The sequence below is a fragment of the Peromyscus leucopus genome, chromosome 9 (genome assembly GCF_004664715.2).
Source record: "Peromyscus leucopus breed LL Stock chromosome 9, UCI_PerLeu_2.1, whole genome shotgun sequence".
Classification (NCBI taxonomy): Eukaryota; Metazoa; Chordata; class Mammalia; order Rodentia; family Cricetidae; genus Peromyscus; species Peromyscus leucopus.
The window spans coordinates 78,878,478-78,891,966 of record NC_051070.1 but is presented as its reverse complement, the minus strand read 5'-3'; the positions used below and the strand labels follow the sequence as shown (position 1 = coordinate 78,891,966).

Here is a 13,489-nt window from a genome sequence, read left to right as displayed (position 1 = left end):
AGGTGAGCTCACAGACAGCAGAAAAAGACACAGAAAGAACTGGGTGCAAGTGAGCAAGCCTATGTGAAAGGTGGCTCCAACGACACGATGGCTCTGAAAGACAGACATCTGGAGACAGCAGAAGGAGCAGTGGTTCTTAGAGGCTTGAGGAAAAGTGGCAGTGACCAAGCAGGGAGGGACACTACCTGTAGGGTACTTTAACGATGACCACGTATTAGTATACATTTGTCCAAACTCACAGAATACTCAGTATCAACAGTGAACCCCCAGTAAGCTATACAGCCACGATGGCTCATCACTGGTACCAAACGTAACATCCAAATGTAAGGTGGCAATACCGGGGGAAACCTAGGCTAGAGGGCTCACGTGAGGGGACACATGAAAACAGTCTGCCAGCCCAGATGTTCTGTAGACTTAAAACAGTCCCCCAACATCTACTAAAAAAATAAATAAATAACTTAGAAAGCATCTCTTAGTGAACGGACTGGACCCATGTACCTAAATTTCCATTACCAATCTTTTCAACTCTGTGGAAAAGTTGATATAAAAGTATAATGAGTACCCGTAAACCCACTCACCAGATTCAACACTCTTTATCATCTTTGTCTATGCTGACACTGAAGAACACTAGAAAGTCACATATATCTTGGTATTTCCCCGGATAAGAACTTCTGAGTGTACCACCACATACGGCCATTCTCTAAACTCCAAGGCCACTGCCAGAGGCCTTGAAGCTAACCATCTCCAGGGCCATCAGACTGTCTGTCCAGAGACTGAAATGTGCCCAACTATTCTCAACTGTACTGTCCTTCAACCTGTATATCCACTCAGGCTTCCCACGCCCTGCATTTCAAACCCATATACTTTCCCCCAAATTCCTGGCACCCTGTAGAAACAGCTCGGGGGTATGGAGCTGAGGCTCTTCTCCCCCCCCCCAACAGTGGCGGAAGTGCCCAGTGCCCACCTTCAGGAGGGAGAGGGTTAAGGTGTCCTGACAGGTCCGCAGCAGAGATTCACATTCATTCAGAGATTTATTGTCCAGTGCAATACCATTGATCTAGGGCCAAAGAGAGAACTGGTCAGGCCTATCGATGGGCTAGCCTCAGGGCTCCCAGGATGCCAGGCCAGGGGCTAGGCCCACCTGTCAGTCCTGGGACTGTTTCTATAAGGAGCCACACTCAGGGGTGAGCAAAGGGAAGAAAGGCCCACCAGCACCTGGAGCCAGATCAGGACCTCTGAAGCAAGTGGAACACAATCCTACCATCACCCTGGACCAGAACATGAGGGACCCCAGGCAGACAGTCTGCTGTGGGGTAGCAGACCATTCCTTCATTTGTGGGTGGCCAGGAAATACATCTGCCTCTCGGAGGTGGGTGGAGAATGGAAAGGAGACCGTGGCTATGAGAAGCCTTCGTGACGTAGTAAGTACCACATGGAATGAAGCACTGCCATTGTCCAAAAGAATCGACACCCTCTCCTGGAATCTGTCCTCATCCCTCACAGACAAGGTCAAACCTTCTCAAAAAGGGCGTATGGAACAGTGAATGTCTACGATGTGGTGCACCTGAGCCACGGGGAAACACGTGGCAACGACAAGAACTAGTGGGACAAAGAACACTTGGGAAGCTCTCATGGGATCATGTTGAGTGAAAGCCTTGAAGGGGTCACATACTGTACGTTGTCATTCACACAAGGACAACTCCACTGCCAGGTAAGAGACTGTGTGTGTAGGGAGGGCAGAGGGGGAGAGCTATAAAGAGGGGACAGACAGGAAGCATGCATGATGAAGCAATGGTTCTATATGTGACTACAATGTTTATAAAAATCCACTTGTGGTAACACCACCAGAACTATGCATACACGGCCCCAGTGTCACCATGCTGGCTTTAATATGGGAGACAGAGGATGGACGGTGCATGAGAGCACACACTCCCCCCCCCCAACTATCTTTACAACTTCTTTTGATTCTATAATTCTTTCAGAGTCAAAAGTTTAAAAAGGGGGTAACTGGGAAGAGCACTCAATTGGTGAAGTTCTTGCCATGCATCCTTGAGTTTGATGCCCAGAACCCACGTACAAAGCTTGGTAGGCGACACATACTGGTCATATGGGTGCTAGGGAAACAGATACAGGAGGTCTCTGGAATTCACTGGCCAACAACCCAGGCTTTTTCAAAAAACCAGGCCAATGAGAGATTCTATCTCAAAAAAACAGGCGAAGGGGGATTAAAGGTCTGGGGAGAATTAGAAGGAGATAAAGGAGAGGTGAGTTAACCAGAACCTCTTATGGAAATCTATTACTCTCTGAGCTAATTTATAGATGTGAGTTTGACTAGAGGTACCATGTACGGGTGGACAACATAACAAGTGGTGGAACAGTGGCGTGAAGGTTATGGGGATAACCAAACGCTTTCTACTGAATTGGAGGTCTGCTCCTAAGGAGAGAATTCATGCCTCATATTGTAACCCTGGTCAAAGCCCACAGCTCTGGAGTCTGTTGTTTTGCTAAGTGGCCATGTTGTCAAACTACCTTCTAGATACTTCTATCTATAGATTTGTGGGGCTTCCAATCTTAGCCAGAGAAGCCTCTTTCTGCCATGGCCACTGGTTAATGTACTGACTTATAACTAACCAAAGTGTAGAGAATAGTGACTGATGAGTGCTCGGTCCTAAACTGAGCATCTGTATCAACCACCCGAGGCACAGGGAACATAGAAAAGAGGGGACAGGAAGGATTTAAGATGGGGAAGATGGAGAGAAGCTCTGTGAAGAGCTGTCTTCTGAACATGACATGGCAGTTGCAGTAAAGGTTGAAAATTCGCAGGGGAAACAGGAGGGGATCAAGATACATTGTATACAAGTGTGAAATTGTCAAAGAATAAATAAGAGATTTTTTTTTAAAGTCTCACATAACACATAGCCATGTAAATGCTCAATTGCTTTGATTGGTCAATAAATAAAACACTGATTGGCCAGTGGCCAGGCAGGAAGTAGGTGGGACAAGGAGAGAGGAGAATTCTGGGAAGTGGAAGGCTGAGGCAGAGAGACACTGCCAGCCACCGCCATGACCAGCAGCATGTGAAGACGCCAGTAAGCCACCAGCCACATGGCAAGGTATAGATTTATAGAAATGGATTAATTTAAGCTATAAGAACAGTTAGCAAGAAGCCTGCCACAGCCATACAGTTTGTAAGCAATATAAGTCTCTGTGTTTACTTGGTTGGGTCTGAGCTGTGGGACTGGCGGGTGACAAAGATTTGTCCTGACTGTGGGCAAGGCAGGAAAACTCTAGCTACAATGGTACCCCTCAAATCACTCTTCTACTGTGCTTCCAATGGTTCGCGGTGTTGTCACAGAGCCACCGAAACATCACATTGTTCCAAAGTGGCACCACAATGCTCTGTGTTGCAGTCACAATGCTGCCTGTGACATTACAGCTCTGCTGTGATCTCAGACTGCTCCATCCTGCCATCACAATGCTCTACTGTGTTTTCACAGTAGTCTACTGTGGTACCACAATGCTATATAACACTGCTCGGTTGTGTTATCACAATGGTACATTGTCATATCACAAGGATCAACTGTGTCAAGACACAACATAGTTTTATGACATCACAATGCTCCACTGTGACATCACAGTGTTCCACTGTGCCCTCACAATGCTGCACATGATATTATTTAAAAACAACTAAAAAACAACAACAAAAAAAAGATAGATATTCATTGAGGAGCAACTCTCAAGGGTGATCTCTGGTCTTCACATGCACTGGAATACATGCATATGCATATCTGCACTACATGTACCCATATGAACACACACACACACACACACACACACACACACACACACACACACACACACACACACACACACACACACACACACACACACGCTACCACCTCCACACACAAAAGCTAAAAAGAAAGTATCTACAGGATGTAATTACATTGGGATGGGCAACTAATGTGTTTTCCTTGTACCCTGTCTCCAGTTTTAAGACATTTCCATGTTGTTTTTAAGCTCTCAAATCTCAAGATCAGCTCTTCCATCAGGTACTTGTGAGGCTGGCAAGACCCATGACTCTTAGGGAACACAGGCCACAGCAGCACAGGTATTCATTCAGTGCCTATGCACTCTGACCCAGGGAACCCCACCCAGGAACTTATTCCACAGCACTCTCTGGAAGACCCCATGAGGGGGTTACTGGCAGCCACTGAGCACGGCTTGTAAATGCAAAGATGCCCACACTGGACAGGTTCGTAGCATTAGCTGATGCCCCTGAAGAGCCACACGGGGGATGAAGATGTGCTTACCGTCGAGAGCTCACCTAGCATACATGACACTCTATACCCTAGGTTCCATCCCCAAAATCCTGGAGTGATTAATTAATTTAGAAGGAACCATGGGCAGATCAAAAGACATTAATCTCTCTCGGACATGCAGTCAAAAAGAAATGCAAGGTGAGCAAAGTGAGGATATTATAGTTCCAAATAAGCTATAAAACAAAACAAAGCCAGAGATGAACATGCTTGAAACATTTCTGGAAGTAAACATGGTAAATTATTAATCATGGTTTCTGTCAGGATGGGAGTTCATAGACAGGTCCAGAACCAGATGACGTGCTATCACTACTGTCTTTTGTACAACTGGACTTCACACGTGTGCCATGAAAAGGTACGTGCTTTTTCCACCTCAGTGGGTTGGTCCAAAGACTAACATATACAAATTCTGTTACTCAGCTAATGCCTACATTTCTCACTGAGTGCAGAGATGAAGGAGTCCAGAAGTAGTTGTACTACAGGTGAAGTTCACTGTAGGCCTTCATACAACAGCAGACGGTGATAACAGCTCAGACGTCCATCGGAAGGAGACAGTTCTAAGTATGCATAACCAAGCAGCCCAGCCTCATGAGGTAGGTACTGTTAATGAAGACTGACCTGGAAAGCCACCCGTGATGTAGAATGCAAACTGTAGATCCCACTGTTGTGTTTAAACACAAATGCCAGAAGACTGACATGAGGTCTGGGCTGCAGGCACCTTCCACGTGGGGACAGATCTCCGGGAGTGGATTCAAGAGTGAAGAGGAACGACTACATTTTGCTCTATATGTGTTTTTTTTTTTTTTTTTTAATCACTTGACCATTTTACAGCAAACAGGTTTTATATTGATAATTGGGGGTGGGGGGCCTAAAAGAATAGGCATATTGTTCAGTTAAAAAATGATGTTTAAAACAGACAATGACTCTGAGGCAGGAAGATTGCTTGATCTCTCAGAACACACACACACCCAATTAGACAAACAAACCACATAGATACTCATTCTTGGACAACTGTCTGGAAAACTCACACATTGAGGAGTGCATAAGAGATACTCTATTGCTATCAGTGTTCAGGAGCAACAGAAACGATTCTCGCCTCCTTCCTAGACTGCCTACAGCATTCACTGTTGCAGTATCTCAGCATTTTCCTTAGGAGAAAGCTTTTGGGGGTTTTTGTTTTTTTTTTAATGTTCACATGGTGCAATGTCTGTGTGTAGCAGACAATTTGCTCTGTTCTGGAGACTCACCGCAACAATCCTGTCTCCCACGGCGAGAGACCCCTCTTTGGCGGCAGGGCTTCCGGGTACCACAGCAGCAGCGTACACTCCATTCTCCAAACTGATGCCACTGTCTGCAACCACAGGAAGGCACTAGATGATCTAGCCTGGCTGTCCCAACCCAAATTTGCTGACAAAATTTATAAAAGGGACTGAAGAATCCCACTCTTGTGACACTCCCACCATGGGGGCTCATCACACCCTGTCTGGTGAGTCAGACACTTGGGACTCATAGGACCCCGCACCAGAGGAGCACTTGGGCTGCATTAAGACACCATCAACAGGCATCCCCAAGGACATGATGATCCTGCACACACACACAATTCCTCTCCAGCAGAGAAGATGCCAGCCTTATCGGCAGGCCCACTACCTTTCTGTCCGCTAAGGTTGATGTGCAGAGGGGTGACGACCTTCCCACCCAGGGACTTCCTCCGCCTCACGACCATGTTGATGGCTCCCTCTCCATTGAGGAGTGCCTTGATGGCCTGCTTCTTGTCCTTGTTGATGAGATCCACGTCATTAATTCTCAGCAGCCAGTCGTTGACCCTGAGGAGGGACAAGGCCAGGCAGGCACCCACTCAGACCCTGGGACCTGTAGCTAGCTGCCCCTCACTACCATGTCCATTTACAGGTTCAGATACCATCCACACTTATGAAGGTTTCCGCCCGAGGGCATACAGTTGTGCAACTCACAGGTGCTGGCATTAGACAGCTTGGCTTCAACTCCTGACTCTGCCAATTACTAGCTGTGGAACCTAGCCCTGCTGTCTTAAGAGTCCTCATGTGAAGGTGAGACAATATCTGCATCTGCCTCAAAGAATTCCAAAGATGAATGATTAAATGATACAGTGTGCTTACATCAGTACTTGGCAAGTAGCGAGGGTGGTATATATCACTTTATCGTCTTCATTATTTCATGGAATGAGCAGGCAGTGCCATTTCCAACTCTCATCACATACTCCCTGACCTCTGTGCTACCCAGAGAAGCAAAACCCAGCCCCTGGTACCATCACTTGGCTGCCATCTGTCTTCCTCGGGGTGCTCTACCAGGGGTGGGCTTCCTCAGTTCTTACCTTAAGCGACCATCAGCGATGCTTCCTTTGTCCACTTTAGTAACAAATATGCCACAGTCCCCAGGGAAGCAAGGCTCGTTCACGCCTTCCGCCATGTCAAAGCCAAGCGCTTTCAGATCAACGTCCTCCTGTCAAAACAGCACCGGTAGATCTTCACCAAGCAGGGAGGAGAAATGCCCTGGACCCCAAGCCGGGCACTCAGTCCTTGAGCTGGACGTGTATGAACAGCTAGCTGCACCTGATTCTAGCTACCGCAGACATTCCTGTCAATGTGGCTGGGGCCCTGCCTACCATGGGATTTGGCAGCACCACCATGAGACACAGGAGTGATGTAACCTGGCTTGGATGGTGTGCTGGTTAGTTTTATGTCAACTTGACATAGGCTAGAGTCATTTGAAAGATGGGCACCTCAACTGAGAAAATACCTCTATAAGGTCAGACCAGAGGCAAGCCTGTAGGGCATTTTCTTAATTAGTGATTGATGTGGGAAGGCCCAGCCCATTGTGGGTGGGGCTACCCCTGAGCTGCTGATCCTGGGTTATATAGAAGGTAGGCTGAGCAAGCTATGGATAGCAAGGTAGCAAGCAGCACCCTCCATGGCCTCTGCATCAGCTTCTGTCTCCAGGTTCTTGCCCTGTTTGCATTCCTGTTCCTTCAATGATGAACAAAGGTGTGGAAGCATAAAGCAAATCATTCCTCCCCTCCCCAAGTTGCTTTGGCCGTGGTATTTCATTACAGCAATAGCAACCCCAACCAGGACAGATGGCTACAGGGAAAAGACGCATTCCATCCCAGTGGAGGTAGCCATGAAACAAGACCCAACAGAGCCATGCTCTATTCCCTCAAAGTCATCACACCGAGAAAGTGGATTAGCACAGCCACCCAAGGCAGCTCACCGTCTCTCTCTCAAACTCCACAACTTCTGTTTCCCACTCCATGGAATCTGTGTCGATGGCTGAATCATGGGAACTGTGGGCCATCAGCTGCCGGAACCGGGCCTCCTTCTCCAGCTGGCATTCCATCTGCTCCCTGTGAACAGAGAGATCTGTGGCCGTGGCCTTTGGAAGGGGAAGCCTCTTGCTGACTCAGCTCCAAACTAAGGCAGCCACTCGTGAAAGCAAAGTGGGGCTTCTTCCCCCTGGCACTCAGCTTCCTGATAAACTAGGGAAAAGCTTTCTTAAATTATCAGTGGGTTTCCATAGCCATGCTTTTTAAACACAGAAAATCCTCCCAAAATTTACCTAGAGGTATAAAGCACTTCAGATCAAAGGCCAGCAAGAGACCTAGCACAGTAGTAGAGTGCATACAAGGCTCAGTAGTAGAGCTGTGATGGCTAGTCTTTCTTAAAAACAAGTTGCGGGTGGCCACAGCAGCCAAAGGCATCGGATCCCCTGGAATTGGAGTCACAGGAGATTGTGAACTGCCTGACATGAGGGCGGGGAGCCAAATCAGGTCCTCCACAAAAGCAGTGCATTCTCTTAACAGCCGAACCATCTCCCCAGCCACGGGTTAGTCTTGACTACCAACTTGATTGACTGAGTTGAGGAATGACTTGACTAGTAACAACTAGGGATGTGTCTCTGAAGACTGTCTCTGGAGATGTAGTTCTCAACAGTCCTAATACCGCCACCCTTTAATACAATTCCTCATGTTTTGGTGACCTCTAACCATAAAATTATTTTTGTTGCTATTTCATAACTGTAATTTTGCTACTGTTTATGAATCGTAATATAAATATCTGATATGAAGGGTATCTGGTATCATCCCCCACAGGTTGAGAACCGCTGCTCTAGAGACAGTAAGATAATGACAGGTGACTTGATCTATAAGTTAAGCCTTTCTTTGACTCCTAATATGACAGCATTATCGGGAGGTGGTGAAAAGTAGAAAGTGGGGACTCTAGAGGAGGTAGGCCACTAGGAATATGTCCTTAGGGTCAATCCATACCATGCCTCAGCTCCTTTTAAAGTCCCCTTTTTCTCTGTTTCCCATTAAGTGAACAGCTGTCCTCCACCACATGTCCCCCCCACACCATTATATTCTGTCCCAAAACATGGGGGCAAGCAACCACAGACTAACACCACCAGGACCATGAACCAAAATAAATTCCGCCTCTCTTGTGTTGTTCATGGCAGGTATGATGTTGCAGACACAAGAAAGGAACCAATCCAAGAACATTCAGCTAAAATGCAGGAGGGAGAGATGTAGGCTACCTAATGCCACCTCAGAAACGAAATACAAAGTGAGAATTGGTGACACAGCTCAGTGGCTAGACATGTGTGCGGCGCAAGCCTGATGACCCGAGTTCGAGCCCTGGAACCCACATTAAAAAGCTGGATGTGGTGGCATGCATCTGTAATCCAGGTACTCCTACAGTGAGGTAGGAGGGGGAGATGGGAAAATCACCCAGACGCTTGCAGGCCAGCCAGCCTTGTGTAGACAGCATGCAGAAACAAGAGAGACGTGTCTCAACAAGATGGAAGGTGAGAGAGGACTGACTCCTAAAAGTTGCACGTGCTCGCTCTCTCTCTCTCTCTCTCTCTCTCTCTCTCTCTCTCTCTCTCTCTCTCTCTCACACACACACACACACACACACACAAATAAATAAATAAATAAATAAAAATAAAAGTCTTAAAAATAATGATGGAGGAGTCATTCAATTTGAGACTTCCTCTAGAGCAGCTGCAATGGAGTCTGTGTGACGACACTTGGACCAAAGCTATGGATTAAGTGCCCTAGAAACACCACCAAATGATGCAAAGGTACAGGAGCAATTCAGGGGGACAGACAGTCCTCAAGCAATGATTTGAGCAGGTCAACATCCATAGTTTACAAAGAGGGGAGATGGACTGGAGAGGTGGCTCAGGGGTTAAGAGCACTGGCTGCTCTTGCAGAGGACCCAGACTCAATTGTCCAATTCCCAGCACCCACATGGCAGCTCACAAGCATCTATAACTCCAGTTCCTGGGACCTGGACACCCTCTTCTGGCCCCTGCTGGCATTTGCATTCAGGCATATACACATAAATAAATAATAAAATAAATCTTTAATGAAAACTTCCCTTCAACTAAACCTCCTATCTTTTTTTTAATTAACTCAAAATATATCATACATTTGTAAAACATTTTGAAAGAAGCCATGTATGGTGGCATATATATGACAGTAACTCCAACACTGAGGAGGATGGTGAGTTCAAGGCCAGCCTAGCTACAAGGCAAAAAAAAACAAAGGCTAGGGATGTAAGTTAGCGGTCAAATGCTTGGCTTAAGGCCCTGGTTCAAATCCCAGGTCTAGGGAAACAAGGAGCCTTGATGCTGAAGGTTACATGGGAGAGTTTTAGATACAATACAGAACAGACTCTTTAATCAACAAGTCAGACTTTATCAAAATTAACCTTAACTGTGGGGGAAATTCAGTAAAGAAGATGGAGGAAAGACTGGGAACCTCATCAGGATGAGGTGACTTTCGTGGGATAGCCTACTTCCTAAAATCTGGGCCCAGGCTGCCTTTGAGTTCATCTGTGCTGCCGACTGACATCTAAGTGACCTACCTTTGTTTCCATGAGGATAGGCTGCCGGGTCTGTACCTCTCTTAGCCTTGGCTGCTCTTGAATGCTAATTCAGCCTCTGATTCCTCCTTCTGGGCCATCATCCTACCCTCATCAGAACAGCGTGGCCCCATGCTCCACATGGTGCTCACTGAGCTATCCCGCCTGTCACCACAGGAGATACCTATGTCTCTCCAGACTGAAGGTTCCAGGGTAGCAGCAGGGACATCCTTACCAGCAAGTCCCCAGTAAGAGACCTTAGCAGAGAGGAGTTCCAACTGGAACTGTGATGAATGAGCAAGCAGAACCCAATGCTTCTTATATATTCTGGCCCAAGCAAAATGCAGAACCTCCTTGCAAACCACACTCTGGGGCTTCCAGGGTTCCGCTTAAAACGGATCATTCTTTCTTTTCGATTTCAGTGCTAGATGAAATGAGAGCCTTGCACATGCCATGCTCTACCGATAAGCCACATTCTCAGCCGATGGGATCCCGTACCTGATTCCATCCCTTGGTCCTGGGCAAGGGCCTGCCACATTGCCTCTGGATTAGAGTACCTGGCTCTGGTGTAGGTTATTTAATAATGAAGCTATTGATCTTGGTAGATCTCAAATGGGAGGAAGGGAAGCTGCCACTCCCTCCTGAAAGGACTCACTCACTGTGTGAAGCTTGGACGCCTGCACATGCACATCTGAACTTTCCCACTGTCCTCTCAGTACACCAGCTCTGGAACTGTCACGTGATGAGCTGATCTACTGCCTCCCAGGTAAAGTCTGAGTGCAGACTCTAAGTTATTGCGATCTGCCAACTTCTACTCTAAACTCTGTACTTTATATTTTCCATTCAGAGCTAAGGGCCACTAAGTACTGTGGGATGGTCTGTATGTCAAATGCTCTGATTGGTCAATAAATAAAACACTGATTGGCCAGTGGCTAGGCAGGAAGTATAGGCGGGACTAACAGAGAGGAGAATTGAGAGAAGAGGAAGGTGGAAGGAGACACTGCCACCCGCCACCATGACAAGCAGCATGTCAAGATGCCGGTAAGCCACAAGCCACGTGGCAAGGTATAGATTTATTGAAATGAATTAATTTAAGCTATAAGAACAGTTAGCAAGAAGCCTGCCACGGCCATACAGTTTGTAAGCAATATAAGTCTCTGTGTTTACTTGGTTGGGTCTGAGTAGCTGTGGGACTGGCAGGTGACAGAGATTTGTCCTGACTGTGGGCAAGGCAGGAAAACTCTAGCTACAACCAAGTGTCTAAATGACCCTCTTGGAGGGTGCTGTGACTGAAAGGAAGGTTCCCAACACCCCAAACAGCCCTCTAAATGGGCATCTCAGGACACACGTAGAACAGACCTCCAAGCCACAGTTACAATTCCCTGGAAAACTGCCTGCTGTTACTTCATTTGCTTGAGTGTATGCTCCTTGGGGAGGCCCACCTTTCTCCTCCTGTGCACTTTCAGTCCCATTACTACAGACAGTGTGGTCTGTTTAATTAGTGTTACTTGCTTCGTGCCTCTAAGGGGCCAGAGCAGATATTCAATACATTTTTTTTGTTAAGTGAATAAAGGAACGAATAAGGAAATGAATGAACTATGAATGATGCTGGCATGTTTGTCCCCAAATAGACTGCCTGGGGACAGGACCTTCCTTCCCATGTGGTGCTCGATCTTCCCATGCCTGGCATGAGATTCTTGTCTCTCCTCCATGAGCTTCAATGGGCTGGTGCCATCTTCTGTGAACTGGCAATGTTCAAGCCCATTCTATACATTAGCACAGTACGGCAGAGTGAAGGGAAACAGTGACAAGTCCCTGTTCAGTGCACTCAAGGAGAAGGGATAGTCTAGGTATAAGCCCACCCCACCCAGATAACACCCAAGCCTACTTGAGTTCCTTAAGTTCACGGCTGACATCATTCTTCTGCTTCCGGGTGTCATCCAGGCTACGAAGGGCTTCAGCCAGCTCACTCACAGCCCGATCCCGCTCTCGCCTCAGATTGTCACACAGGGTCCTGGTAGAAAAAGGAGAGGTCAAGGTCACTGTAAATGGCAAGAATACAGGAAAGGCTTGTGGTTTGCCACACCTGTCAGCCCCTATTCCCGAGATTCAGCTTCACCAAAAGGAATGCATGACACCACCCAGACCAGCCCACTATATAACCAGACACCAATCAGATCTCAATGCCCACCTTTCACACATTCACTCTTCCAGCATGAGCTCTGTGGCAGTGGAGCCCACCTGGTGGGTTTCAGCACTCCAATGCCCACAAGTTCCTTAAAGGACCATACACAGGGCTTTCTGGCCATGCTACTACCAGGCTGAGGGACACTTAGTCAGGACTCAGACCTCTGTCTCTATACTCTATTTAGGTGCAATGGGGAAACCCGGTAAGATTCTGAAAAAGAAACCCAAACCATTTCATCCACCAAGACAGCATATCCAAGCCCACAGCAGGAGGGCCTATGGTTGGCCATCTCCAAAATGACAAGCCCTATGGCTGGTTCCCATACCTCCAGAGCCCAGAACCTCTACCTCCCTGATCACAGCCCAGATATGATCCAACTGTGGAAGAACATGGAGAGCAAGCCAGAGCAAGGGCACACAGGAAGCACCCAAAAGGCCTCAGTGCTTTTCCCACACCACACCAAGCACCTATCATCCATCTTCACCTCCTGATCCGCCCTGCCAGGGCACACCTCTGTCCCTTTCATAGCATGGGGATGAGGGGGGTGGGGTTCCAGGATCCCTCAATGACCAACTTACTGTACCACCTCCACCATCCCTCGTTCTGCGCCTGCCCAGGATCTTACCCACACTCCTCAGCTTCCAGTCAAGACCCTCAGAACCCAAACTCAAGGATATTATCACTCTACTGCTTGTGATTCTCCAGACCAGGACCTGGCCACATCCAAATCCCTCCTCAGAGGACACATTGCATTCCCTCCAACTACAATGCCCATACTTCCTTTCCTGCTGAAAAAATTTCACTCAAGCTTCAAGTTGTAGCTCAAATGGCACTGGGCCTGGGAGACCTCCTTCCACCCAGTGCCCTACAATGTTCCAAGATAGCCTGGCTGATGACACTTCCAAGTACTGTCCCCCCCCCCACACCCCGACACAGAGCCACTACTAGGCACAGACACATGGGAGTCTCTTCTAAATTCTTGCTGCTCAGGAACCCAAGATGTTGACACAGTAGACGTCTAGCAACACAGAGGAAAAAACAATAGACACATTTCATACAAGTTGCTTCCATCAAGCCCTTAAAGA

At 47.4% G+C, this 13,489-nt stretch overlaps 1 protein-coding gene across 4 annotated transcripts in view; it reads right to left on the bottom strand.

Annotated features, from left to right (window-relative positions):
* Positions 1-13,489, bottom strand: part of Dlg5 (discs large MAGUK scaffold protein 5) — a 114,826-nt gene that overhangs the window by 28,607 nt on the left and 72,730 nt on the right. For 3 of the 4 annotated variants that reach the window (XM_028879791.2, XM_037208606.1, XM_037208608.1), the window contains 6 exons: positions 12,105-12,230; positions 7,566-7,698; positions 6,670-6,797; positions 5,967-6,142; positions 5,567-5,670; positions 965-1,057 (listed from right to left, as the gene is read on the bottom strand). In XM_028879791.2, coding sequence (XP_028735624.1) covers positions 965-1,057; positions 5,567-5,670; positions 5,967-6,142; positions 6,670-6,797; positions 7,566-7,698; positions 12,105-12,230 — 760 coding nt within the window. The remainder of the gene's footprint in view (positions 1-964; positions 1,058-5,566; positions 5,671-5,966; positions 6,143-6,669; positions 6,798-7,565; positions 7,699-12,104; positions 12,231-13,489) is intronic. The other variant, XM_037208607.1, reaches the window with a different exon arrangement.